This window comes from Sylvia atricapilla, chromosome 4 (genome assembly GCF_009819655.1).
Source record: "Sylvia atricapilla isolate bSylAtr1 chromosome 4, bSylAtr1.pri, whole genome shotgun sequence".
Classification (NCBI taxonomy): Eukaryota; Metazoa; Chordata; class Aves; order Passeriformes; family Sylviidae; genus Sylvia; species Sylvia atricapilla.
This window is the reverse complement of record NC_089143.1, coordinates 22899768-22927766: the sequence shown is the minus strand read 5'-3', so window position 1 is coordinate 22927766 and position 27999 is coordinate 22899768. Positions and strand designations below refer to the sequence as shown.

The window sequence follows — 27999 nt, the reverse complement described above, 5'->3', positions numbered from 1 at the left end:
TTTTGCCATTCCTGAATGGATTAATAAGTCATATTCATTAATATGTAAACAACCCACTACTAAATGGATTAATCATGTTTTAAGTAGATATTTTGCTTCTTAACATTCACTCAAGTATGTCCATCACAAATTCAAATGCTGCTACCTCCCTGGCATGCATGCAGACTGGGGAGGTCCTGGTGACTAGGAGTTCCACAGCTAGCCCTTCAGCTCTGAAATCACCACTTACCATGATCAGCTGCATCAGAGCTGCATTGTTTGGGTCATTTGGATCAAGTTTTGCTTCAGCTGCCCACTTAGCTAGTTTCTTCATATCAGTTAAGCCTGAAGTGCCAATGGATGCAATAGCATCAATATTTTTTAAAGCACTAAAAAGACAGAATTGACAGAACTTACAGCTAAAACACATTTGATTTAGCAATATAAAAAAAAGTATTTAAAACAATCTTAGAAAAACCCAAAAAGCTCCCCACAACCTGAATAGGAAATTCCAGTACACAGTTCTTAGTTGTAATTATGGAACTGAGGGAATGATCAATTGCAAAGCAAAGGGGAAATGTGAAGGAACTGGTGGAAGACAACTTTTATGCAAGGTATTAAGGTGCTTTTTGGGACATTTCTGATATACCTATGCCATTCCAAGTTGCTGCATACTAGCAAGAAAGAAGATAAATTGCCTCACACTATAAAAGGTAACAGAAGACAAAGAACTTCTGAGACATACAGTCCTGGCTTGCCTTGTATCTTAGCTCCTGTCTTTGACGTGTCCTCCTGGATGGTGCTTTCAGACCTGCATTGTAGCCCTGTCTCTGCCCCCTCCTTGCTGTTTCTGCATAGACCCTGGGGCCTGAATCATCCCCTCACCATGTCTGTGACTGCTGCCAGCACTCTGCTCTGCCTGCCATGTCTAGACTGCATGCTGGCTGGAAAGGACACTGCCTGTGCTTGGGAAACCCTTGCAGCCTTCTCTCTTGTGATGCAGCACTGCTTATGGCCCTCTCTGTAACTAAAAGTCCCAAGTCTTTATCCTCTGGGTGCTCCTACTCACTTTCTTGCATTCACAGTAGGTAAGGAAGTATGGTAGGTAGTCTGGAGGCCATTTGTACACTGCACTGCTCAGCAGGCTTCTGGCACCTACTCACAGGAGCCACCTCTGAAGGCCCACTGCTACTCAAACCTTGACACATAAAGCCAGTACACCAGGACATGTGTTTTATTTATTAGCCAAATACCACTGGAGTGGATGTTGGCCCTTTTTAGGGGCGCTAGTTTCAGTCTTTGATCTCTCCTTATTTGAGTTATTTTTAACAAAGCTTTAAAAACTTACAGGTCTGTCTTGCACCTGGTCAGAATCAGTCAAATATCCAGCAGTTACTGAAGCAGCAGATAAAGTAGCAACATCAAGTTTATTTTAGGCATCCGCCTTGAACAAATGCCAACTGAATCACAATTGTGCTAAAAAGCTCATGGGCAGCAAAAGCTAACATTAGTCATGAAAATTCTGTCTCTGACCTTCCCAAGAGACAATGGAAAGTCAGAGAGAGCTGTTCATCTCCACAAGGCATTTTGAAGAAGAGTGTTTCACAGAAAACTTCTTTCTGAAATCCTTCAGTTTTCCATTTATTACAGTGACTAGTCTCCAGAGTTAAATTTAGCTGTTGGGAATCCATCTTTACATTTTTACCTCATCCATTCCACACTCACTGATGTCAGCAGAGAACTGGTATGATGATCAGCAAAATACTTAAATGGCTGCAGCTTGGTTAACAGCAGTAACAGAATGATTCATAAGCAAATGATTCATAGCCTCTTAATAAATAAAAGCCGGACAAACAAATCAGCTGGAAGAAGTATTCATACTTGCTCAGTATTAATAACTATGAGAAAACTTTTAAGCATTTATAGTGAAGATACCTAAGGACATTACAAAAGCAGCCTGTAGGTATCATCTCTTTGATTTTATGGAATTAAATAAAAACAACAGAATGGACGAACAATCTACAATTGCCAGCTTGCTGCCTCAGGGCAAATTAGACACAGCCTCTCCAAATGTATTTCAGTTAAGAAAGAGGTGGAGTTTCTGTTCTTAGCAAAATAATTACATTTGCTATATATAATTTGCTAACATATAATTACAATTACATATTGTCAAGGAATATATATATTCCTTGACAATATATACACTCTCCATGAGAAAATCATAAAACTGAATTAAACAGCTTCAACTGTCTAGAAACAATCTGCTAAAAGGAAAGATTCCTAACTAAAATATATTTACCAAAAACATGTACCCTAAGATATCTGCAGAGGGTCACAGCACAAAGTAAAACATCTAAATTTAATGAAAAAGATGAAAAGTCTTATGAAAGTATATTTTTAAAAAATTCTAGTATAATCAGTTTGCCATGATTCACTGAAAATCTGTTATTACCTTGGTATGCCTGTGTTTTGCTGAGATACCGGAGGAATTAAGGGGATTCCTTTTTCTCCAACTGCCCAAGAGACACTACTGGATATTTTCCCAGAGGTCATTAAAGTCATTTTGTTGCTACCATCAGCTTCAAATGAAAAGGACACACCTATCAAGGGGGAAAATACAAAGTTTATGCATTCAAAAACATTTTTAAAAAAACTTCCAGAAAATGAGTAGTCAAATAACCTGTGCCTTTATATAAAAAAAGGTTAATGTGAAACAATAACTTTGCTGTGTGCTGTGGGAAAGAACTCTGTTCTCCAATAATGAGTGAAAGATTCCATGACACCTAGAGAAAGGCTTTCCATCTGAGCTGGAAGGAAAGGCTATGTCAAAGGCTCATTTTTTTCCTCCATAGATGCACACCATTTAATATTTCTGGTAGTTTTCAGATTCAGAATACTGTTATTAATAAAACAGAAATTCAGAGTCAAAGGAGTTATCTATGATTAAAAAGTCAGCCCAAAAGCTTTTGACACACAATTGTACATATGGTCATCATACTCAGTGACATTTACACACACATTTGCTGTAATGATTTTTTACCCTTTTTTTTTTTTTCTCCTCATTTTTTATCTGTTCTGCTCTAGCTTTATCTGTATTTATATATGGTAAATTTATGCAAGTCAGTCATCTCACAATGCTGTTCAAATTCATTATACACACTTGCACCTTCTATATGCTACTATGTATTCTTCTTGTTTCCTCTTTTCCTATCTCTCCCTTGTTTTATCTTTAGCCTAAAGCCCCAGGGAAAAGGTGTGTGCAGGTTGTCAACGAAGCAAATAGGAGCACAAAAAATTACTCTGCATATACACTTCTACAGACAGTTTTTTAGTGGTTTCAAACATTACAATTGCTGGAGCTACAATCACTGATATATGCTTGCTCTGCAGCATCAGAGGCCTGATTACTCAAATGCTCAAAAAAATCTCAAACATCCTGCTTCTACAGCTTGTAAAGCTCCACTAATACAACACGACAAATAATAAACAGACACAGTTTCATCATGCAGAGCTCAGAATTAATAAGAGACAAAAATTCCACAGCAGACTTCAACAATAAATATGACTATTAAGGAAGACTCAGTTAGGGGAGCTATGAAGGCACCTAGCAGGATTTACCCTGAAACCCACTCCAACCTCCTACTGCTACATGACTCCAGCAAAATGAGAAACACTGAACTAAGGAAAACAAGAGTCCCTACCACTCCCAACTCCTTCATGATCCAACATCACACGCTGATCGCTGCTGAACTCTACTTCTTCCAGAGGAGCACTTCCTGTCAGAACTGCAGTCTCAGGAACAGGTAAGAACACTTCAGCCAACAACGTGGTGCTGCTGATACCTGTAGTTTCATAAATCTAGAAAAAAAATACGATGAAGGACAGAAGAAAAAATTTACATGTGCATTCTTGAGAAGCTGAAAACATATTACATGGTATTTAGAGAAAAGGTTTTACCATGGCTTAAGCATGAAAAAAATAATTTAAGGCAACTGTATTCATTCACTTTCTAAAATACCCAGTTAGCAGACATTTCAGCAGCTTACTTGATCTGAATTCTTCCTACAAGTCTATCTTCCTCACTTTTCTAATGCATCTGAGACAAGTATGACAAACTCCAGGCTTTAAAGAGCATCACTGTACAACATACAACTGCTTGTGACATCCACTTGGATCAGCTGAAGATTCTGGAGGGATTCTGCCTAATTCTCCCTTTACATGAAAGGCAGGGTATGGCACAGAGTCCCCATTCTGGCTGCAGAACAGCACTGCAGGTTGCTTCTCTCTTTCCTAGCCAGTTGCAGGCTCAGAGTGATGTGAGTGGTTTCTCCATTCAAATGTTTTTAATCCAGGAAAACTGTATTCCTTTGCCTTTTCAATTTGTTTGTTAAATAAGTAAGCAGACAATGGCTTTTTACACCTTTCCCTGAACTACCAGTTTTACCTAACCAGAACAGTCTTCTAAACGGAGAAGCAGGATCCTGATTCTGTTTCCTCTAAATGTATTTTGTATTAAGTCTGAAAATTATTCAAGTGAACCATTAATAAATTCATACTTGGAATGGGGGGTGGTAGTGGCTCGATTTAACTGCATTGCTGATCGAGTCAAGTGCAGTTATGGAGATTACTAGAAATTATTTTTTTTCTTATTTCACTCCAGTAAACATTACTAGGGTTTTACTGTTTGAAAAACAGTGTTTTAAGATGAGCATGTTAGCAATTTGATCTGCAACAGAAATCAGTCTTTTTCCAAAATTAAGAGGGTGATCCACTAACATATTTAATCACAAGTCCCAATTATTTAATTTCTCCCATCCAAACTATAGTTTTATTCTCTCTATATATATAGAAAGTTTAACTATCAAAAACATAGCAGCAAATTTTAAAGTTAAAGACTGGAGAAGCGAGGAAGTAAAATTGATGATTTACAAAAGGTCTTTCACAGGTTTTTCAGTATTTATGACACTACCACAGAGCAAAACACAAGCATTACAGGAGTAATTACATTTTGATTCATCTTTTAAAAGTTATTGTGATAAATCAACATATACCTGTAGTTTCAAACTCTCTGGCCAGTTGATTATTTGTAAATTGAAAATCTGTCCAAAGTGAACTCTGAAATCAGAACCTATTGGTCGGGTAACAGTCCTCGACACTTCTTTGGAGTTGAAAAGGACTTTTATAAATGCTGAGCGTTTCTTCACATCCTCTCGTCGCAAAACTTCTGCTCTGTAAGTATGGCAGACAAGCTATCATATAATTTTAAATAACACTTTTATTATTTTTTTTAATGAAAATCTGATTTCTCATGGGGAGACAGAACCCACCTAAAAATAGATGGTATTCCTCCAAAAATGTCACTATACAGGAATGACTTTAGAACTCTTATTTAACAGCTGTTTTATATTCTTGTTAATATAAAATTATTTTAAAATTATCAAGTCAAATTTTGGATCCACTAAAGCTAACACCATATAAAAGAAGTTATCTAGGAAAAAAAAATTCTCTTCCACTCCCTTCCTCCAAAGCCAACAAATTATATCAAATTGAGTTAAAATTTTGAAGTTTTCAGTCATTGGGAGTACAACAGCCAAGCAGCATTCCTTGGTAAGGCTATTTGTGAACTAAGTACAAAGCAGTATTTAAACTACTGAAATACAGTAGATGTATGTTAAATTGTATGTGCAAATGTGGAAAGTAACATGAAACAAGTACATTTATTTCCTTTATCCACAGTGCAATTTCTGTCTTAGTACAGAATTTCCTTCTTTTCCCTTTGTTGACTACAGCACAGACCTCACATACAGGACTAGCTAGTGAGAGCAGTACTGCCAGCAATGACCCAGACTCTACACTGAAACCAGCTTCTTTCCAACTGCACTTTGTTCTGTGCAGATGCTCAAGGAATATCAGAAGGTTCAAAGGGAATGTGCAGACATGCATTTTTTAAGTGCACTGTGTACAAGGTTATATGTGACTTGAAAATAAATTAAATTAAATCACCTTCAGAAGCAGAAGTTTCATCACTAGGCTAAACAGAATAGTGAGTTCATGCTTCTTAAGTTGCATAAACAAGCCATTAATAAATTACAAAAAATCACAAATAACGAAATTTGCTGGCCAACATTTATCTTACCGAGGACACTGCTCAGTTGGAGTTATGCTTCCTGAGAGGGTCAGCTCAGGAACTAGAATAGGCTCTCCAGGTTTTCTCCTGCAGTTGTCAGCTTTTTCTCTAACCTGCTGTTCTATTTCCAGGCTATCAGCCATTTTAGGTGGGACGGGTTTTATCCGTTCCTCACCAAAATCTTCTTCTGCTTCTTCATCTACATGAGCATCTTTTTTCTTCTTTTTCTTCTTGGACTTCTGCATATAAAAACAATCATGCTCTTTCTGAACTTGTTTCAATCTCTGCAATTTTTTCTCTTGATTCACAAGTGTTAAACACAGATGGCGTATGTATTGTAAAATGACAGTATAATTTTAGTATTACACACACACATAAAAATTTCTCTCATTTTAAAGGACTGCATCAGTTTCAGAATTCAACAATACACTGCATCCATATACTTCAAATGTGCTCCAAGCAAAACATTTACTTAATCTTCTCTACCACTTTCAAAATCAACATGTTTCTCGAACATTCCAGCTAGATGCTGCATTCTCATTTGCCTAAGCTACTATGCACATTCTGCTAGGATTGAAGAAGGCTGCTCAGCCAGTAGACACAATTGTTTGAGATGCACTGTCTGCACATACACTGACAAAACAAATGCACATGTGCCACAAACTCTGGAGCACAAATGTTTTGGCTTAGCAGTATGTTTAGCATGAGCAGAATGATCCTTTCCCTTCCTCCCTTTTCCTTCCTAAATAAGAATAAACAAACAGAACAACACATGGATTTAAGCATCTCCTAAACTAGAACAGTGCAGAACTCCAGTGTTTACGTGCATGTTCAGCTTTAAACAAAACAGTTCCTCCTTCCATAGACTTCTAGATTGGAAGTACAATCTGTACTTGGAAGTACAACTTGCTTGGAAGCACCAGCCACTTCAAAACTTAACACATCTTAAGCAAAAGAAGAGGAAGGAAAGCAAACAGATTCTCCTCATTGATTAAAAGAGTAAACCAAACAACTTGTTCACGTATTTTTTTAAAAAATATTCTTCCTTTGCCTAATTTTATGACATCCTTCTTGCTCTTGCATCTGCTTTTGGATTTATTTAGTCACATCTAGCTCTAGTGTCTTTGATCCATGTGATCTGTAAGAAACCAACAGCAGTGATTAAGTTAAAAAGTACTTTGACTAAAATAAAATAAAACACTTCTGGGTACAAAAGAAAGATCATTTCATTCTAAAAGGAAAGAACCACAATCCTCTCAGTCTCAAGATTGTGACGAGCACAATAAAAAGATGCTTCGATGGCATAACTGGTGGATGAACAGTTTGCATTAGGATCAATGTCCATGACTACGTGCTCCATCTCAAGGTTCACACTTACTCATCTTACCCTACAGGTGAACTGACACGATGCTGAGTCATGTGCCCACTTGTGTTCTGATAACAGGAATTGCCAATCCCTGCATATCGACCTCCTCTCAAATATTTTAAATGCCTTCCATAGAGGCTGCATATACATGAAAAAACTCTCCATAAAAGCACCAGCAGACACATTAGATTCTTGAAAACTGTATTTGAAGCATTTTCTTAAGCTTTATTTTTCTTTGCTATCCAAAAACCCAGAGTGTTCAAGCTGGGAAATAACGATATTCAAGAATAATCACCATTACCCCAAGGAATCCTGTGTATTTCCACCTCACTATGAAACCTGATTTTGCCACAGCTGATTTCAAAGATCATCTTGTCAGAATGTGTTGCTGTAGCACCTGTACTTCTCAATATCCCAGTGAAGCACAACTGAGACCTTAACTACAGTACAGATTGTTAGCAATAAAGCTTCTCAGAGGTGGAAGGCTAGAATACTAATTAAATCATTTAGTCAGAAATTCCTGAACATATTGAGTGAGGCATTCTCAAACATGAGATGACATCAACTGCTAGTTCATTAGAAACAACCCTTAATTATTCTGCTTCACCACTCACACAAAATTCATGCATGTTTTTTCTTTGCAAGACATGAATTTAACAGGAATACTGCAAAACTACCAAACTGAAAGAAAGAACTGGAGTGCTGAAAATCAGTAGCAGAAAAATAATGCCTCACAAAAACCTAATGCATTCTAATTTTTTAATTAACAACTACATTACTAACAAATTTTAAGTAGACAGAATATACCAAAACATAAGAAAATCTATGCAAAACTCTGGGGTTTTTTGTATTAGAAAGAAACATTTTTGACACATTTAGTAGTAACTTTTTTTTGGTGAAACTGAATGATTTAAACAAACCTGTGTCTTCTTCCAGGATTTCCAGTCTTGTAACTCAGTTTTATACTCCTCCATTTTCTTTTCATATTCTTCCATACATTCTTCTAGCAATTCCTTTATCTCAGCCTGAATTTCTGCTTCATATGCTTTTTCATCTGTTTTCTGATCAACCTCTTCTCTTTAAAACAACGATTATCAGAATGTTGCATAAAATAAGGGTTATAATTAAGGTAACATATAACAGAGCTCTACTTCTCCATTAATTTCAATATATCAAAAGTGTGTCTTATTTAAAAAGACTAGCATAGATATTCTTAAGTGTTGATAGCAGATAATTATATTAATTCCAGATAGTAACTCTCTTTACTCATTAGTCTGTAGAAATTCCTTTTTGCTACAGTCCTTACTTATTTCAACACTCCCTCTTCCCCAAACTCAAAGGGAATAGTGGCAGGCTCAAAGTGTCAGCACTGCTCAAAGTCTTACTTCTGCATATCAAAATTCTAAGTTTCCAAATTACCTAATCTTATTACAACTCCATTGCTAGCAAATAAAGTACAAAAAGTGTTATCAAGACATACTTCCTCAAATAAAGTTTCATGGGTGTGTTAGTAAACTTCTGAAAGTCCCGGAGGGATTTAATTTGTTTCCAAACTTTGATAATGGTCTTAAGCAACGTTCTGTCTTTTTCTTGTTCAGCATCACGAAGTCTTCTGGTTTGTCTAGAAATATACATACATAGCACAAGATCAATCAGAATTGTCTAACTCAATGGAACAAGTTAGATTGGAAACTTGGGAAGCCAAAAGCCAAGTGATGGGGGTTTCAGGTTGATTGATGGCTGCAGTGGTTTAAATCCATGGAAAATAAAACCCAGACTTGAAGATCGCAGGATTTGATTTCCTCCTATATTCCAGTCTCTTTCATTTTGAACAATCTGACTTTAATTAAGTCCGTTCTTTAGAGATCTCAGAGTTTTCAGAAATACTTATTATAGCCGTACATAATTAAAAACATTTTAATGTAAACTCATGTAAACAGCAGCCCAGGAAACCTACACTGCTGCTATGAAGTAATGCTCATTACACGTGTACATTACAGAAGATGTTTTAAACGTCCTGTGCTTCTACCTCCAGTGAGGGCTTGAAGAGACGAAGTAATGTAATAAATCCTTTGACAGACGTACAAGATTCTTAATACAAACAAAATTAACACAGCCTTTTTTTGATCTCAGAATTGGAATTTCATATTTCCACCCTCGAATCTGTAGAAGAGTTATTCATTAGCACCTTGAATGACCATCGCACACTTCCAATGTCAACGTCCATACAGCACAAGCACAGGCTGTTTTCACTATTATCTTGGTAGAAAAACAAGTATGTGATTAAAAAAAAAAAAAGATGTAAATTAACACATTACTACTTGTAATATTCAGATAATGTGGAAAACAGAGACGGAGTTAGAGCTGAGAGAAGACACCATACACCATTTAACAGCATAAGCCAATTTAGGGAAAACAATAAGCAAAGAAGAAATGCAGACTTCAGAAAGCAGTATGAGTAACTTCTCTACCTCATTAGCTTGCAGTCTGCATATTACTTAGGCAAGTTGCAATCTTTTCTTTTTTGTCTAATGATGCTTAAAGATGAAATTTAAAGGCATGAGGAACATATAGATCAGTAATCACACTTATCTAATGTATTGGATTTGGAAGCAGGACCTTTCAGTAGAGAATCATCTCTGCTAAAATGCATTACCCACAAAAACTCGAATCATAGAATCCACAGCATATGCTGGCTTCCTACTTCAGGAAGTGAAGACAGTAGGGCTGAATTTACTAATCTGCAGAAGTTTTCTGTATTCAGATGACATTTCTTCCTCAAGCCAATGGAAAACTACAGCTTTCATGTTCAGAAAGCAAAGTGTATACATCTGTTATGTTATTGCAGGGTGAAGGAAACAATTAGATTATTTTCCATGCTACGTCTGTAATTTCTCATGGGTGTTCTGCATTGACCATCAGGGAAATGCAACGTTAAAAGAGAGAGAAGGCAGATGATTCTACTAACGTAAGTGGTCCTAGTCAGTACTGAACACCATGACAGCAAAAATTTCTGAGCCCATCTGAGCTTCATATGTGTAACAGCTTCCAATAACAGAGCTGTAGCCAAAATTAATTACAGATATGAAAAGTCTAGAATAATACCAGCCAAACTCATCTCATGTTACTTAGGCAACACTGATGTCGTTGATTTCAGCTGAGTTTCTCCAGATCCATAATATCATGAAACTAAATTAAAGCACTCAAGATCTAGAAAAACACATCACATACACCGAAGGTATATTCTTTCTAACTGGAGCTCACCATCAAGCAAGCCTCAGGGCTGCTGCCAAAATCCAAGAATCTCATTCCCACAGTGACTTTTCCCATTACCATTCTCATGCTTTCCCTGGTGATAGCTCCTGTGTCTGAGGTACAGTATGGTAACTGAACACCTCCTACTCCTTGTTGTCTAGCAGATATGTTAATAAGATATTGATAAAAGCTACTCCATTTTCTATTGAAGGAATTTTTTGTCCTTTAGTATAAAATAATAAATAGACTACTTTATGATCTGTACAGATGCCCATGTATTACAAGACTGTACTTGAAGAATGAAAACCTGAAGAAATAATTCCCAATCTAAGAGTGTGTGGATGCGCAAGTTTAGCAGTTGTAAATTTCAAGGCTGAAAGTAGAATTATTAAAAACCTGGGTTTTTTCATATTGTGTTATCATGTGACCCATTACATCACTTTATAGTTCTGGTTCTTTAAATGAATACTTTACTACCCACACTCAAAATGTGAAAAACTTTCAGACTTTTGTTATTTATTAGTTAAAAGGCTGTTCAGTACGGATATCTCAAGTAACTTCTTTTTTATAATACTGATAACACTTAAGAGTTCATCACTGTCCATCTGCCAAAATAATACAAACTGTCAATACTGAGCCAAAAACTGTAGTATATTTTTTACTACTCAGCATTTCTCCAAGAAATAATAACTGTAATCTTGTAAAACAAAATTCTACTACTTTATTTGTATTACCCATTAGCAGAAACATGGCCAAAATACCTTAGAATGGTAAGGAAATCAAGAACACTTGTGTAATGAGGAAGAGGACGGAAAAAGCTAGGGGTTTTGTCTATTCAAAAAATTACCTTATTGCATTTTAAAAGCTTTGTGCATCCAGCTGAAGTCTACTGAAACTTTAATTAAATTGAATTATACAAAACACATCAGTAAACAGCTACTAAGAAATTAATAAATGTAATCAAGTTAGACCTCTTTTGAATGAACATTTCAGCCTAAACTCTATTTTCTTCATAATGTTTTATGCAACTTATCAGTGAGAAGTCTTAAATATTCAAAATTCTTCTAGAGCTATTCACAGTAGAATTTAGAAGTCTGACATGAATCATATTCTGTACCAACACGTGAAGGAAAAAAGGAATACAGTTTTAAAACCCAACAATTTAATAAATTCATACTCACCTGATCTCCATTTTGTATTCAGATATGCTTTGTTGAGCCACAGGAACACCATCACCACCACCTCCTATTCTATACTTCACAGCACTCCTCAAAGCTTGCAGCTTGAACAAATAAACAGAGAAGCAATTAACAGATGGTTTAACAACGTATCCAGTGTACTGCAGCTTGACAGGAAAGAGCTAGTTACTAATGACAGAAAACCCTGAACTGTCCTGATTCTGTATTTACAGGGTTTTACCATGTCTGTGAGGTGATTCTTCAGCATGACATTTTAATCAGGATCCCTGGATATAGCAGGGAGATTCACTAACTTAGATCACTGCAATTCTCATCAAGCAGAAGACTGATCTAGGGAGTGTTCTGAAAGCTCAGGAAACAAAGGTCTAAGTGGAAAAAGACCTCAAGCCAGCAAAAACCCCCAACTTTCACAAAAGACTTTCTTGGGACTAGGAAGGGCCACTAAAGGTAATCCTTAGTGGATCAGAAAATCCTAGAATCACAGAATCATTAAGGTTGAGAAAGACCTCCCAGATCATCAAGTGTAACCTTTGACTGAATGCCACGTCAACTAAGCCATAGCACTAAGTGCCACTCCAGTCATCCCTTGAACACTTCCAGGGACAGCGACTCCACTTCTTCCCTGGGCAGCCCATTCCAATATCTAATTACCATTTCAGTGAAGAAATTCTTCCTGATGTACAATTTAACCTTCCCTGGCACAGCTTCTGGCTATGTCCTCTTGACTGGCCTCTGGTTGCCTGGAATAAGAGACCCCAACTGGCTACAGCCCCCTTTCAGGCAGTTGTAGAGAGCCCTAGGGACCCCCATGAGCATCCTTTTCTCCAGGTTAAACCATCCCTGAAAGGAGGTTGTAGACAGATGTTGGTCTCTTCTCTCAGGTAACAAGTGATAGGACAAGAGGATATGGCTTCAAGTCCCAGGCAGGTTAGACTGGATCCTGAGAAAAAATTTCTTCACTGAAAGTTTAGTGGAGCATTGGAACAGGCTGTGCAGGGACATCCACCATCCCTGGAGATATTTAAAGGATGTGCAGACTTGCACTTCAGGGTTAGTGATGGACTGGTAGCGCTGGGTTAATGGTTGAACTTGATGGTGTTAGAGGTCTTTTCCGACCTTAACGGTTCTATGGTTTTATAGGTTCCTGTAATGAAGACATGGGTAACTCAAATGTTCTGTTTCACAGAGCACTAAGGCAAATGCTTCAAAAGTACTAATAGAACAAAGTATAGCAAGGAATTAATTTGAGACACTGTATGAAATGTCTGTCCATCATTAGAACTATTACCTAACACTTTATATAGAAATTCAGAAGTATCTGAACACCACCTACTGACCCTCATTACACAAATATAAAAATGAGCTTGTATACAACGATTATTTTTTCCTTACAATAGTTCATTAATGTAGAAAATCATGACCTTTAGTTTATGGAAATCTGAATGTATGTGTACTTAATAATCCAACTAATTTTTGACAGACAAGTACTCTTGTGTGCCCTGATGTCATCAGAATTGTATTGACAATTGTACTGACCTAATGCTCATGGCACACATTTACACCAGAGAAGACCACTGCCATTACTTCCAACATACAGATGGAAGAAGGGTGGTGGTACACAGAGGATGAGCAGCCCTGCCAAGCTCATCCAGCAAGTCAGCAACAGAGCCAGAAACAGAGGAGTCAACATGCAGCCTTGGGCTTTGCCATGTCACAAGAGTGCCACAGTAAATGTGGCAGCAGTATGCATGTAAAACACAGCATCTGTCACAGATACATACTGAGAAATGGGTTCTACTTTTCTAAAATTGGATGAAATTAAACTGCTTCCTTTGATCTGATAACTGAAACTAAATTTCACTAACTTCCCTCAATCATTGAATAATGTCTTTTGCTGTCTCCCTCTCAGAGCTGCTGTGCACAATCCTGTAATGTCTTATTTGTCAATCACTGGAAAACATTTTGGATACTCTAAGGAGTTTTATGTAAATGTTACTGTATTCCTTTTAGTTCAGAGTTAATTCAAAATCAAAGATCAAATAAATTCTTAATTTTAAAAATGAAACTCTGCACTGAACACACAGCAACTCAGTCAAATATTTAGGATTTTACCTTCTGACGCATTTAGCTTTTACCTTAAACTGTCACCTCATTGTCTCAACAAGGTAACAAGGTATGAAGACAGAACAGATGTACCTTGTCTGTGAGAAGTTTGGTAAGATTCTTCTGTTTTCTTGCTAAATACTGATCATATAACTGAGCCAGTTTAGCTGCTAACACATGCTCACGGCTAAAACAGGGATGATGAGTGAATATCAGTCCTGAAATATCTATATCCAATTGAAACAGCCCCTGAAAATCTCCAGGTCCAACAAAATACTGATTGGTAGATGTCATTTTTATTGCCTGAAAGAAAAAAAGAATAAAATGGATTTACACATTCTGAAGACAGTCTCCTTCAAGGATTTTCTTTGTCAGAAAATCACCCATTTAGCATTACCAACATTTAAATGCTGAGTCTTAAACTGCGTAAACCTCTTGCTTAACTGACAAGTGGGTGGCACAAAACCACCATGGATATTCTACACTACAGAATTTTTATAGCCCACATGAGGCTGAAAGAAGAAGTCCCCTCCCTACACTGAAGGTTTTGCTGAGCAATGAAGACAATCACACTGGATCAGAAAAAGCAGAGCCTCCTAGTTCTCTTTTGACACATCTGTATAGTATTGCTTTGTTTCCTCTTAGAACTGAGCTCTAGGATGGAGTTCAGCTCTCACAGAGCAGCTCTCCTTGCAGACTGGGAAGACAAGGAGCTCTCCTTGTAGATTGTGTAGATTAGGAAATATACTACTTGCTTCGCCATTCAAACACCAGGCAAATTCCAACCAATGAAGGCAAATGACAGCTTTCAGTAACAAAACTTAAAAAGCCTGCTTCAACTCACTGCAAACAGAAGACATCCATGGCTTACATCCTCAAGTTACTGAAATTAGAAGAGAATTAACACTGCTTCCAGCCTGACTACTCCTGCTCCCTTATTAGGATCCTTCAGAAGACATTCATAAGAGATATTGTGGTACTGTAGAAGATTGTTAGTTATGTAGTGTTTGTAGTTATGTAGTGTTGCAGTCCCTTCCTGGGAACAGGAAAAAGAGGTATTTGGAGGGAAATCTAGCTGTTGCATGGCTCTTTCATAGGACTGATACAAATGGCCATGTTACACACTTGAATCCACCTGATCCTCCCCACTCAGTTGCTCATCAAAATGTTTAATAAGATGCAATGTGTCATAAAAATGACAATTTTGAATTCCTTATGCTTTAACTATTTTTCTGCCCATAAAGGACCCTTAAGCTCAGTGTCTTAGCACTGTGACTTAGATATTTCTGTGACATTGTTCATGTAAACACAGCATTCTCGAAACATAAGTTCTCTTGGCCTGTCTTTACATGATCTAAACCTGCACAGATCTGTGGTACTGGATGCAGCCTGTGGATTGCATATTTATCACCAGCATCAATTAAAGGGAAACATTTAAATCTGTATCAACAACAGTCAGAAACACTTGTGTGTCCCAAAAGAGCACTCTATTTAAAACTCAGCTTTTCCAAGAGAGTAATAGAGTTCTAACAAGCAGAACAATTAAAGCTTGCTTCAAGATTGCTAAATGGTTTTAAATGAAACTTATTTTGATTTGTACTGATTGCACATTGAAACTGCAGTTTGCTAGGATAGGTATGCTGTGACTGGAAAAAATTAATCACAAAAACCATTGCAAACAAAACAAACCAAACAAGAAGAAACAACAAAGAAAAAAACTGGATAACCTCACAAAAATATCTGAATTGATGCTGCATAACTCAAAATTAGTCACTGTCTACATGAGTAAACTTTATAAATACACTAATAATAGGAACCACCCTACTTTGGCATGAGAATATCCACGGGTGACTCACAATGGTCTTAGTGACTCACAGACTTGAAGGTGTTTGTTATGGACTGAGACTTTACTACTTCAACCAGCACCACCATCTTAACTCTTCATCCTTTTGTATGCATTTTTACAGGAAAAAACAGATACATACTTAATAAAGTAGAACTGATTTAAAGAACAGATGTGAAATCACAGAAAACAGTCAACAGTCATGGTTCTTAGCACAAAACCTTTCAGCTCACCAGGATTTCTGGCGCAGAAGAACTGGGATACTGAGTCTCAGGAATCACATATATGAAATATGCTTACCTTTCTATACACTGTCTCAAGTTCTGGGGCAATGCCTTCTTCAAGTGAGAATATTGGAGGCCTAGTAGAAGACTGTTTAATTGGATTAGGCAATGCTAAGATTTTTCCATCATCACCAAACCACTCTTTCCCCTACAAAGGAAAACAAAATTATATATTGTTTCTTACTTTATAAAGGAATTGCAAAATCATAATTCTTTTAGAAAATACAGCATAAAAGGTGACTATGGATTGTTTGTGACTGAAATAAACAAAACTTTCCTAATACACCAAAATGAAATCTTCACATATACGAGAGGTAAGTTTTGAAATTAAAAGACCAAGACATTGCTCAAACTTTGATTATACTGATTTATTTTTCCTTCAACAATCAGTGTTACAGAATTGAAAGGAAAAAAAAATCAACATGTCACTTATTTAAATGATATTTTCTTAAATCACTAAAATGGAAAGAATTTTAAGTCTTGTTTTACACAAGAGCTCAACAGCAGATAATTTATCAAAGCACCTCTCCAATTTTCTAGTCCACAACCTGAACTACTTAAATGGCATCTCTGAAAGTAGACTAGGTTAGTATTTTACACAGCAATTGCTATCCATGGCTTTGCATGTTCAACATTGTCCTAATTCATGCCTCTGCTCTCATTACCTGATTCAAGCACAGCTTAAACCAGTGCAGCTGTCCAAGGATGCTGCCCTATCTGGTTAGTTCCATACCTGCTTTTAATCTGATGTGGCAACACCATGAAGTCAACCAGAAAACTAACTGGTTTGGAACAGCCCATTCAAAAAGTTTAGATTCAAATATTCCCAATCTGATTAACAAAAGCACATAAAGAGTACACAGGATCACAAAAAAATATAAAGGGCAGCTACTGCTCAAAAGTTTAAGTCTATGTTAAATACACACTTTACCGTGTATAGGATGATAATACAGTAGGACAAAATATATCCAAACCACTTTCCCAAGTCTTTCCATAAGGTATTCTTAAAAATCTGGAAGGATTCTAAAACCTCTCTGACAATCTATACCAAGATTTAATTAGCCTTACAGTGTGATCAGTGATCAGACTGATCACTGTAGCTTGCCCAGCAAGCTACAAGCAGAGCCAGGAAAGACCCAGTCTGATGTTCTGACAATGGGATTACACTAAAAACACACTCTTACAAAAAATCTGTATTTCCCAACATCTGATGCTGCTAAACATTTAGAAGATGAAAGCCCCATATGAGCACGACTATCCACTTACATAACTATAACAAAAATAAGACACTTATAAATAAAATACTGATAAAAGTTTCAGCTAAAAAGGCAGCAGTGACTTACTTGGTCTTGTCTGAGTATTCTGTTTTCTAAAATATTTTGATTAGATTGTGATACAAAGGGCCTTTCTCCAGTGTAAAGACCTTCATCCTCAAGGTACCTGGGCTGCATATTTGAAGGCATCTTCTCGGAAGCAGGCACTAATGAAAAATTAAGAAGAAAACCATGTAACGTATCTTGTAACTGTAGTTTTAGTTTGTTAATTCTTAAAATGAACAGCCCTGTATATTAAGTATTGTGTCAGAAGTATGTTTCTACATAGGTTAAAAAGAAATGAGTGTAGAATTAAAAGAGGTTCTTATCTTAATCAAGACAGATCTCTTATAAAAGTACCAAAGCATAACAATTCTAATAAACCAATAACTAAAAATTTCCTTACCAAAAAATACTTCAAGTTACTTAGTGTAGTGTTAATAGTTGCTTGCAAAACAGTGTAGAAAACCTTGAGCAGCAACTGACGAGAGAAGCACTTCTAAGCCTTTCCAATGGAACGTGAAACTTTCAGATTAATCAGACCTACTGTTAATATACAGTTTGCTTAAGCTACTCTCATACAAAATATACTACATGCACAGACAGTTATGTTAGCCAAGTAACACCAGGTGGAATCTGTTTTGAAGACCTGCCTGCAAGGCTGTTTCACTGTTTGTATGGATTCAGTATTTTTCAATAAGCAATCTCAAAACTTGGAGGGACTGTACTGAGGGTTACAACAAAAGTTTTCCCCTAAATCAGAACATAGTGATCACACTGGAAATAGTCAGAACTAAATTACAAGACGTGAAAAAACAGAGGTAGACAATGTTAAACATTATGACATTGCACTGCAAGCTGTACTGGTACCATTCCAGTATATACTGAGAGACTTGTTTCTATCTCTTCCAGTTCAAATATCAAATAGCAAGTGATATTGTAAAGCATTTTTTTAGGACTTTGAAGTTCTGTGGGAATAAGGCAAAAAGGTCAGAGATATAATCAAAGCTGCATACATTAAATAACAGCAGAAGAGGGGCCAGCACCTCGCACTTCCTAGAGGCAGCAGTGAGGAAGTTACCTCCAAGCAACTGAGGTGCCCTGAGTACACTTGCCAGTGCAGCAGGTGATGACCTGCTGAGGTGTGCATGTTCCCAGACAATCCATCCTGTCAGACCTTTCCAGACTCGACTGGATGATCAATGTCAGACAGCTGCATTTAAACATCTCTCTCTGCTGCCAGAGATAGTCAATACAAGATTTATTCAGCATATCCAAGGGTGCCATGCTATGCAAAAATCCAGGAACTAAATTGATAAGCACAATCTTCATACCTGCTGACATGCTGGGAACAAAGAGAAATTCTTTTTCCCTTTTCAGTTGCTCAGTGTAGCTTTCACAATCAACAGGTTTCATTACTACAAGGTCTTCATCTGTCTGCCCTATGAATAAATCATCATCTTTCACTAGGCGTGCATCTTCATCCTACAGGTTAAGTGCAAACATCTGTTAGTTTGTCTGCTTCTTAAGGAAGTCTCTTGAGAAAGTATGCTTTGAAAACTTTTAAGGAAACCAAAGATGTCATTTTACACAGACTAATAAAATTAACAGAAGTCTGAATAAAAAATATGAACATTTATCCTACAGTTCTCACCATTTCATCCTCTTGTTCATCTTCATGAGTTTCGACACATTCCTCTTCTACCTCTTCTTCTTCATTTAATTCATTCTTTTTTCTGGCTCCAGCTTTCATTTTCTCTGGTACAGCATCAAAATTGAAGGTAAAGAAATTATATGCTTCTTCCTCAGAAGGAAAATCATTCTGGAACTAAAAGAAGAAGATAAAGATTCTTTACTATGGCATTTTTAAGAAAATCAGGGCAAGTGAATAAATCTTCCTGTTAATAATATGAAACAGCAGCATGTATAAACATTTCTTACAAGATAATTATTATTTTATCTCAAACAGAACTCACTGAAATGCTCAAGCTAATTGAAATTTGTAAATAATTCATGAAACTTCCTCTGTTTCTTTATATTTCATTCAATAGTTCTTGCAAAGTTTTGTTTAAAAAGTTACCTAGTCAAATTTTAACATTCATATTGTTCTAAGTATAAACTATTTGTGAATCAGAACACCGAAGTTTAAGTTCTGGCCATACTGCAGATACCCAGGTAAATGACAGGAAGAGAAACTTCTAATGGCCTTTTGCCTCTGAAGGATCCAGGACCCTTTAGCTTTAGGATGAATCCTCTAAGAAAAGAATAAACAGTAGTACTTTGTAGCTAACAACTATCAATACACTAATCTGTAAAATACTTTAACTGCCAAGTGGTGGCATTCAATAAAAAGGATTTAAACAGAAGACACATTTTTCCTACAAACTTCCATAATTGTGTCCAGATGGATTTACTAGAGTTTTTTGGGTGTTTTAATCAAATGATCCAAAGCCATTCTTATAATTCGTGAAGATTCCTTTAATATACTTCAATTGTTGGCATATACTTCTTGTGAATTTTTAAATTAAATAAAACCTTCTCCACTGCTTAGGACTAAATTCTGTCTGCTTCTTCAAACAGAATCATGAAGCCATATAAAGATTAAATTAAATTAATATCCATTACTGAAATGGAGAAATTGGTACTTACTGTTAACTTCTGCTTAAGCTTTTTTACAGAATCACGAAACTTTACTTTTGATGGTAGGTGTGATTCACCCTCTGGCATCTCCCTGAATTTACCATTATCAGACTGCACAAAAAACATATACAAAAGTTTTAGCATACATTTGGTTAATCATAAAAAAATCCAATTGACTACAGTTATTCGATACGGCATTTTTAAAGAAAAAATAACAAAAGAGAAACATCCCCACCGTGGTAACAAATGGACTGCATATTCATTTTACAAGGGTACTTCTATTACTTAATTCCTTTGGGTCAAGAAATAGGCTGTAGAGTATGAAGAAATGGTTCACTGCCTAAATGACAGCAGCTGTCTTCACTGCTGACGGGAGCACTGTTTCTGCACCCCTGAACACAAGCGACCCATGCTGATGTCCGAAGGGAGAAAAAGGAGGTAGAAACAGCAAACCCTCTGCTCAGGCAGACAGCCTCAGCAGGGCAGCAGCAGCAGGGACTGCGGCCCAGGTAAGGCAATCAGGGAATCAGCCTCTCAGACAAGCCCTGGCATAATCAGGAAAACCCCCTTTGATATTGTTTAAAAAAGGTGGTGCTCATTGCCTAGGTGCTGAAATAAACATTTGATTATTTATTTTATTCTCTCAAACAACTATTGCTAGGCTACTCTCCTAACGCCATGGGTGACATGCTCCTGCCTTTCCAAGAAAAGAGGTATCATGTTTGTCCATTCCCAGTTCTCTGAAGCCTTATCTGTCCCTACACACAGACCACTGTAAAGGCCACTGGTTCTGAGGTTGCTTCAGCAAGTTCCTTGAAGTGCTTCCAAGTGATTTTCATCAGGCTTAACCAACAAAAACACATCTACTATTCTATCTGTTATTCCATTCTATCTGTTCTTCCTCCTTGTGGCTTGAATTGTTCAATTAAAGGAAGAAACTTCTCAAATTTACCTCTATTACTCCTATACTTCAAAATAAAAATATCAAAAAGAAAACCTCAAACTCTATCAATCTGATGGCCACTTGTTTTATTGTTAAACAACGCCTTGAGCATAAATAAGAACAAGAAACAAAATCAACATGTGGAAGGTCTCACATACACTTGATATAAAATTAGTAAACAACTCTAATAAGGGTACCACTTCTGCATTTTCCTAATACAAATATATTAAAAAAGTACTACTTAACTGAAAGCTGTCTTAATTACTTATTATAAGTTAACACTGCCAAGAATCTTCCCACAACATACATGAAATGGCAATTCTTCCCTAGATAAGTGATTTAGCCAGGTTAAATCATATTGTTTGGAATTCCATATAAAGGCGTTACTGTTATAAGCTGTTATTTCCTGGGAATAACACATTCTTTGGAACATATTTTCCACAGGCAAGCAATCTCTGTGAATTCTGAAGAACATGAGCGCCAGTTCTGGACAGGCAGAGCCTCTGTTTTTTTTTAATAAAAAAATAATTTTCTAACAAAGAACATGTTTATACAAAAAAACCCTCAATACAAAATTCTAACAAGGAAATACAGTAAAATACAATGACATAAAGTTAATATCCAGCATTTAGCAATTGCACTGTTCAAATTTATAGTAAGCTCTATTACAGTGGGAGCTTTATTTATATGAATTAGAGTAAATTTTAAATACTCCAAGGCAGTCTAAACAACAGAAGTCGTAAGCCTCTAAATGGCAGAAATTTCCCATGCTATCCATACTACAATGTAAGCAGTTTATTACTGTTGAATATTTACAAAAAGAAAAATAATCAGAATGGTTCCTTTCTGGTTATTAATTCAAAGAGTAGCATAATTCTGATAAATGAAGCTCATCTTCCAGAGTGTGCAGACTTGGACTCTTTCATGTTCCACATTCACTTTTTTATTTTAAGACTAGAAGGCACAATGCACATTTTTACCGTTTTATCCAGTGCAACTCCTGGTTTTCTTTCTCTGATGCCTTTTAAGCGCCTTGGTTGTGGACTGGGCTCTTCTTGTGATAAAGTAATTTCAGCTTTTGTCTAGAGCAAATAAATGAAAAAAAATGTTTAGATGAAATAGAAACAGAAATAGATCAAAGCTACAATAATTTCCAGGAACTCAAAACTTACTTATATTTGTGCTAGGGACAGAATCTTTTAACTATAAAAATCAGTTTAAGTGATTTTCCAGATCCATATACTAATATGCTTTATTAAAGTGTATAGCAAAAGTACAAAGAAATCCATTGCTTTCAAAATAGTGTAAGAAATTTTTTGACAGAGTTCAGAAAGAAACTGTAATGATTGTATCATCTGAATTACAAAACAATGATACCTTTTATGTTGCTATCAACAAATTAAATATAAACTTTAGAAAAGAAAATAGTATTACAGAAAGTAGTTGCACTGATGAACTGAGTACTCTTTTAGCTTCAGAAATAAAAAAGCAGATATCCCAACTCAAATTCACATAGCACAAAGCAAGTAAAATGAAGTGGGTGTTGCTTATAAGACTGAGATCAATCAAACAGGACTTCTGAAGGATTCTTACCTTTGCTGCTTTTAGTTTCTCTCTCATTCGCTGCCTAACAGAAAGCTCTGCAAAGCTTGTTCTTGATGTAGATGGAACAGGTGGCAACTCTGAAACAGATAAAAATGGTAATGTGTTTAAATTAAGTATTTTCTGAAAGAAATGTATGAAAAATAAAACCATTTATACCAGAGTCCCATGTTCCAACAGAAAGAACTTGAAAGAGAAAATCTGAATGAATGAAACATTTTTTTGGAATCCAAGTCCTTAAAAGTGTAATTTAAATGCATTTAAACTGCAACAGATCTATCTTTCATTATATACTATGAACCACTGTAAGAAATACTTAGGTACACTTTTAGTCGACCATCACTCAGAAAAGAAAAATATATTAAGATAAACCTCACTAGCACTGATTCTACTCAGAATCATCATGAGATTTGGGAGAATGTTAGTATTTCCAAATTATACAATTTATTGCCAGTATTTGTAGAAAAGAAATATCCATTGCATTTGGAAACTTTCAAAAGAATGAACAAGGTGCAAAGCGCAAACCCCATATTTTACAGGAATTATCAGAACCTGCCTCAATCTATCTAACACCTTTAAAAGATTTATTAATGATTTCAACAGTGCAATAGTGTTTATCTGTGTACAGAAAACACAAGCCAAGAATTCTCAGAAAGTCACATTTGCTCAAAGGTGGCCCTTGAAAAGTTTTTGGAATTGATAAAAAACCAGTAATTTTTAAAATTTCAGGCTCGCGAAAGATGGCAGCACACAAAAAGGGCTCTGTCTGCTGGAGATGGAAATTATGAACTTTAATTGCACTATGAAAGGTGGGTACACACTGGAAAAAAATAACTTTTAACACTGGAACTGAGTCCGTTAAACAGTTATAGAGCCTCCACTAGTGCAAGCTTTTAAGTTAACAATAAAAACAAACATACAAATCCCAACCCTCAAAGAAAATCACCAAAAAAATCCCACCAAACCCAAGTATCAAGATATAGGAAAAAAAATATTTGAAGGAAGAAGCTGGTCTAGAGTTACCTTTAGATTTTCCTCTTGTGAATTTTTTTCTACCTTTTAATCTGCTCAGTAAGCATGCAAAAGCATATTCTATTTCATTGTAGCAAATGTGTCATTTCTATTCCATTCTGATAAATGAAAACTAGAAAGCAAGAGATTAGATGATCTGGAATCCTTTATAATTGTCTGTAAATACTTCCAGACAAGCTAGGTCAACAGTGTAAACATGCAAAATTCGGGCAGAAAAAAATCTGCTGCTACTCCAAGCACCTCATAAATCAGCAGAACTTACGTCCCGTGTGCAGAATTCTTTATTAATTAATCTCTTCCTTGAGACAACAGGGTCATTATCTTTTCTGTATATAACAAAAAACATTTTAAGGCTTTGGTTGTTGTATCAAATACTGTGAGATACTATAGGTTTTTTAAAAAATGACCACATTTAAAATAAAAGGTTTCACTGCTTTATTTCTCTGGATGTACACTTTTGCTCTGCTTATGTGAATGCATTCTACAGCCAATTAAATTGTGCTCAACTTCAAAATATACCTTTGAACTGAACAAACTAGAACTGACATCCATGAACACACTACTTTTCAGGATCACCATTACAAGGCTGTATGAAAAAGATCCACACCATGTTTTACACTGGAAGTGTGATTATCCTACAGTGGTTCTGTACTTTATGTTCGGCAGATCTAACAAGTTTGCTGGATGGTCAAACCGAAATTAAACCTGGGAAGCTGAAAAATGTCATCTAGTAAGTGCTCTCCTGTGATTTAATCTGCACTCAGAGGGGACCTCTGCATGGCTTTCAAAGCTCTCTGCACTGACACAATCTCAGAACTTCTGTGAGTATCTCAAAGGACGCAGAAACCAGGCACAAGACACATATTAATGCTGTGACCAAGCACCGGTTACTTGGATAAAAATAGTGAATAGCAACTTCCAGCACAGATCCTAGAAAACTTGCTGTATTTTTCATGGATACAAGAATTGCATAAATGCATAGTACAAAACAAACCCAACAATGAAGAAAAAGATACAGGAACGCTGCAGTTGCGCTGGCTTCACAAGGTATTAACTACCCGACACAGGCTTTTTATTTAAAGTGATTCTTTTGAAATTCTTACTTACTAGTCTGACTAGTGGACTGACATATTGCCATGTTGCTCCATTTGAGAAAGATATAAAGGCATTAAGCACACATATAATTGGATTAGAGTAGAATACTGAATTTGAGTGAACAGATTGCATTAAAATATAGTAGAGACTGACTGAATGCTTGAAAGACAGAGATAATGCTAAATATTAAGTAAAGAAGTAGCCGATGGAAATGTTTCAAGAAAAGCTGACCATAGTGGGCTGAGAACGACAATCATTCCTTGCTAGAAGAAAATAAACCACCTATTTGAGGGATGTGACAAACTGATGATTCCAGAAACACTAACTTCTTCCCACTTGTTTTAAAATACAGTTCCCTTGTCCTGAAAAAAGCATGAGGGGGTGTGTATACTTTTAACACCACAAATTTAACATAATATGGTGACAACTATAACAAACTAAAAAGGCCTCAGAATAGAGGTGATGTATCACAGGCATTAAAATAAAACCAAAACAAGATAGTGGAGGAAATAGACTCTGTAGAACTTTTCAACGGCACCTGGAAAACTGCAGGGGAAAATTGCCATTTTTTTTTTCCAAATGGTTAGTTATCACTAGGCAGGAAAATGAGAGTCACAAGTTCATACACAGCTCATCACTCTAACAAAGGAGTGAGAAACTCAAATCCACTCTTGTTTTATAACTGGGCAACACAATAGCCAACAGCAGTGTCAGCATATTCAAAACTACAACATATAGAACATGGAAATTTAAATTATTTATACATCTGTCAAACTGAATCCTGGAGAGATGGGGGCAATTGAGGTAAGTTTTGAATAGATACATGAAAGATTCAGCTCAAGGTGTAGTTTTTCTCAAAATGTGAGATGCAATTTCAAAAAAACCAACCAAATAGATGGATAAATTATACTGCCATTAAGTAAACCAATGCTATGTTCTACCCAGAATACCACATGCTGTATTTTCACTTGATCATATAAAATTTGCAAAATTACAGGTTATTTCGGAAGAAGTAACAGAGCAAAATACTTAGGAAAACAAAGCATTTATCACATGGGGAAACTAGCAACTAGTTTTCTTCTGTGGAGTACTGCTGAGCTATTCTGTTTGTTCTTGGAAAATGAGCTTCTGTGAAAGAAAATAACCATCACTAGAGGGTGCCTCAATTTCCCCATGCAATCAATTCTGAAAATTGTTTGGACTCCATCTGTCAACAGCATAGCACCTCCTAGCACAAGCTGGCAAAGTGAGACTCAAGAAACATACAGAAGAAAAGTACACAGACCCTGAAGAACTGGAAACATCCCGAAATCGTAAATGTCTTTAAAAATTTGCCTGAACCATATTTTGTTAAAATGTGTTTAAGGACAATACATACATTTTATTTTGGAAAAACCCGACACTGATGAAAAACTAAGTATGTTTACACTTTACTAGATTTTCATTCTACTGACTTTTTAATATCCTGCTCTTAATTCTTTTATGCATCCTATTTCGTTACACCATAAACGCATGCAGAAAGATGAGACACGCAGTTCTAGCAGTTTCCCACCAGCAGATCACTCTCTTAAACATTCCTACTTTGCAGGAGTATTTAATGTGTGACAGTAAAAGTAGCACGTCAATAAATCTGTACACCTTCATACCCATGAGAAACACCTCAAGTACAAATCGCGAAGTTTACAGAAACATCAGTGTTGAAGGCACCTCTGGAAATGATCCCTCAGGGCAAGGCAGGGCCACCCAGAGCAGCTTTCACAGGAATGTACGAACTGTTCCATCACCTGCCCCGGGATGGAGACAAGGCTGACTGGCCAGTTCACGCTCAATTGTATAAATACCGCACGTCTACATAAACATACCTGAAAAGTGTGAGGGTATTTCATAATCTAACCATATTTAAACGCGAGAGGAGCCCCCTTTCGAGCGCAGCGCTGCCCGCCCGCTCGAAGCCCGAGCTGACTCGGTACCGACAAACACACGGCCGCGGCCACCCCGGCTGCCAGCGGGGTCTGAGGGCGGCCTGCCAGGAGCAGGCTCCTCCCGCAGCAGCGCTGCCGTCCGTGGCCGCAGGGAACCGGGGAGCGGAGACACAGCCCGAGGAGCGGCGCCGGGACACCGAGGGGCCGGCAGCAGAGCCCGGCGGCCCCGCGCCCCGCCGCTGGGAGTCACTCACCGCGCACCGTCTCCGGGCCGTCGCCGGGCCGGGCTGCCGACATGGTGCTGCTGCGCTCCGCCCGCGGCCCGCCGGGACCCGCAGCGTCCGGCGGCTGCAGCGGGAAGGGAAAGGAAGGGAAAGGAAGGGAAAGGAAAGGAAAGGAAGGGAAGGGAAAGGCGATGGCGGCAGCGGGACCGGCCCGCGGAGGCGCGAGCGCGCGTGCGCGGGGTGCGCGCGGGCCGGGAGCGCGCGGCAGAGACCCGGCCGGGGACAGAGATTTTATATACACAGATATAGATATCTTTATCTTCTCTGTAAATTAATCTGCCTTATCTTTACAGTCAGTCTCCTCATACTATAGGGGTTCGGGCTCTGTTTCCCCCTCCTGACGTTTTACTGTTCAAACGTGATTACCTCAAAGGCTGCTCTGCAGATGAGAAAACATAACGTCGTGGTTTTGCAACCTTAGCAAGGCTAAATATATTTGTCCAATAATTTGAAGGTAATTTAATCAACTAAGTGTGGATCAATATGAAATAGGATTTAAAAAAAGCCACACCACAAATGCAAAACACATTAGGGGGCCTACTTCCAGCAGTGGTACTTAGAGTTGCGGTGTATTTGCACAGAAATTAATTATGCAGATCTGAATGAACTAGTGATTTGTTAAAAAAAAAGGGATATTGATCTAATACCAATATCCAACTATGACGGACAAAGACTCTCTAACAGTTTGAAGTTAGAAAGTGTATGTTTATTACGACGCCGGGCAGCGTGAGGGATAGCTCCCAAATACACACGCGCAATTTACAGATGATCACAGGGTCTTTTTATGTACAAAAGTGTTGAATACCCAAACCACAAATGCATATTCATGACTCTGGTCCATCCCATTCCCCGCTTCGTATGGTAATTAGGCAAAAAGCAATTAAGCATGCGTAGTTTGTTCTTTGAAATGGGTCGGTGGTCCTTTTTAGGGGGTGGGGTCTCAAAATGATGAAGCGTCTTCCTCGCTTTGCCTTTTTAACCTTTTAGTGTTGGTGACACCTGGATCCTGTTT

General features: G+C 37.2%; 1 protein-coding gene across 3 annotated transcripts in view; it reads right to left on the bottom strand.

Annotated features, from left to right (window-relative positions):
* LOC136360215 (complement C1q tumor necrosis factor-related protein 7) overlaps positions 1–27999 on the bottom strand; it is a 99288-nt gene that overhangs the window by 25839 nt on the left and 45450 nt on the right. Inside the window, exons 3-18 of one of the 3 annotated variants that reach the window (XM_066317282.1) lie at positions 22646–22734; positions 22033–22134; positions 20119–20220; positions 19124–19297; positions 18804–18954; positions 17500–17636; positions 16173–16304; positions 14123–14332; positions 11909–12009; positions 8953–9093; positions 8393–8549; positions 6116–6345; positions 5031–5208; positions 3681–3837; positions 2432–2579; positions 230–368 (exon numbers count right to left, since the gene is read on the bottom strand). In XM_066317282.1, the coding sequence (XP_066173379.1) occupies positions 230–368; positions 2432–2579; positions 3681–3837; positions 5031–5208; positions 6116–6345; positions 8393–8549; positions 8953–9093; positions 11909–12009; positions 14123–14332; positions 16173–16304; positions 17500–17636; positions 18804–18954; positions 19124–19297; positions 20119–20220; positions 22033–22134; positions 22646–22734 (2348 nt within the window). Of the gene's footprint in view, positions 1–229; positions 369–2431; positions 2580–3680; positions 3838–5030; positions 5209–6115; positions 6346–8392; positions 8550–8952; positions 9094–11908; positions 12010–14122; positions 14333–16172; positions 16305–17499; positions 17637–18803; positions 18955–19123; positions 19298–20118; positions 20221–22032; positions 22135–22645; positions 22735–27999 lie in introns of those variants that run through there. The other 2 variants (XM_066317278.1, XM_066317277.1) reach the window with 2 other exon arrangements.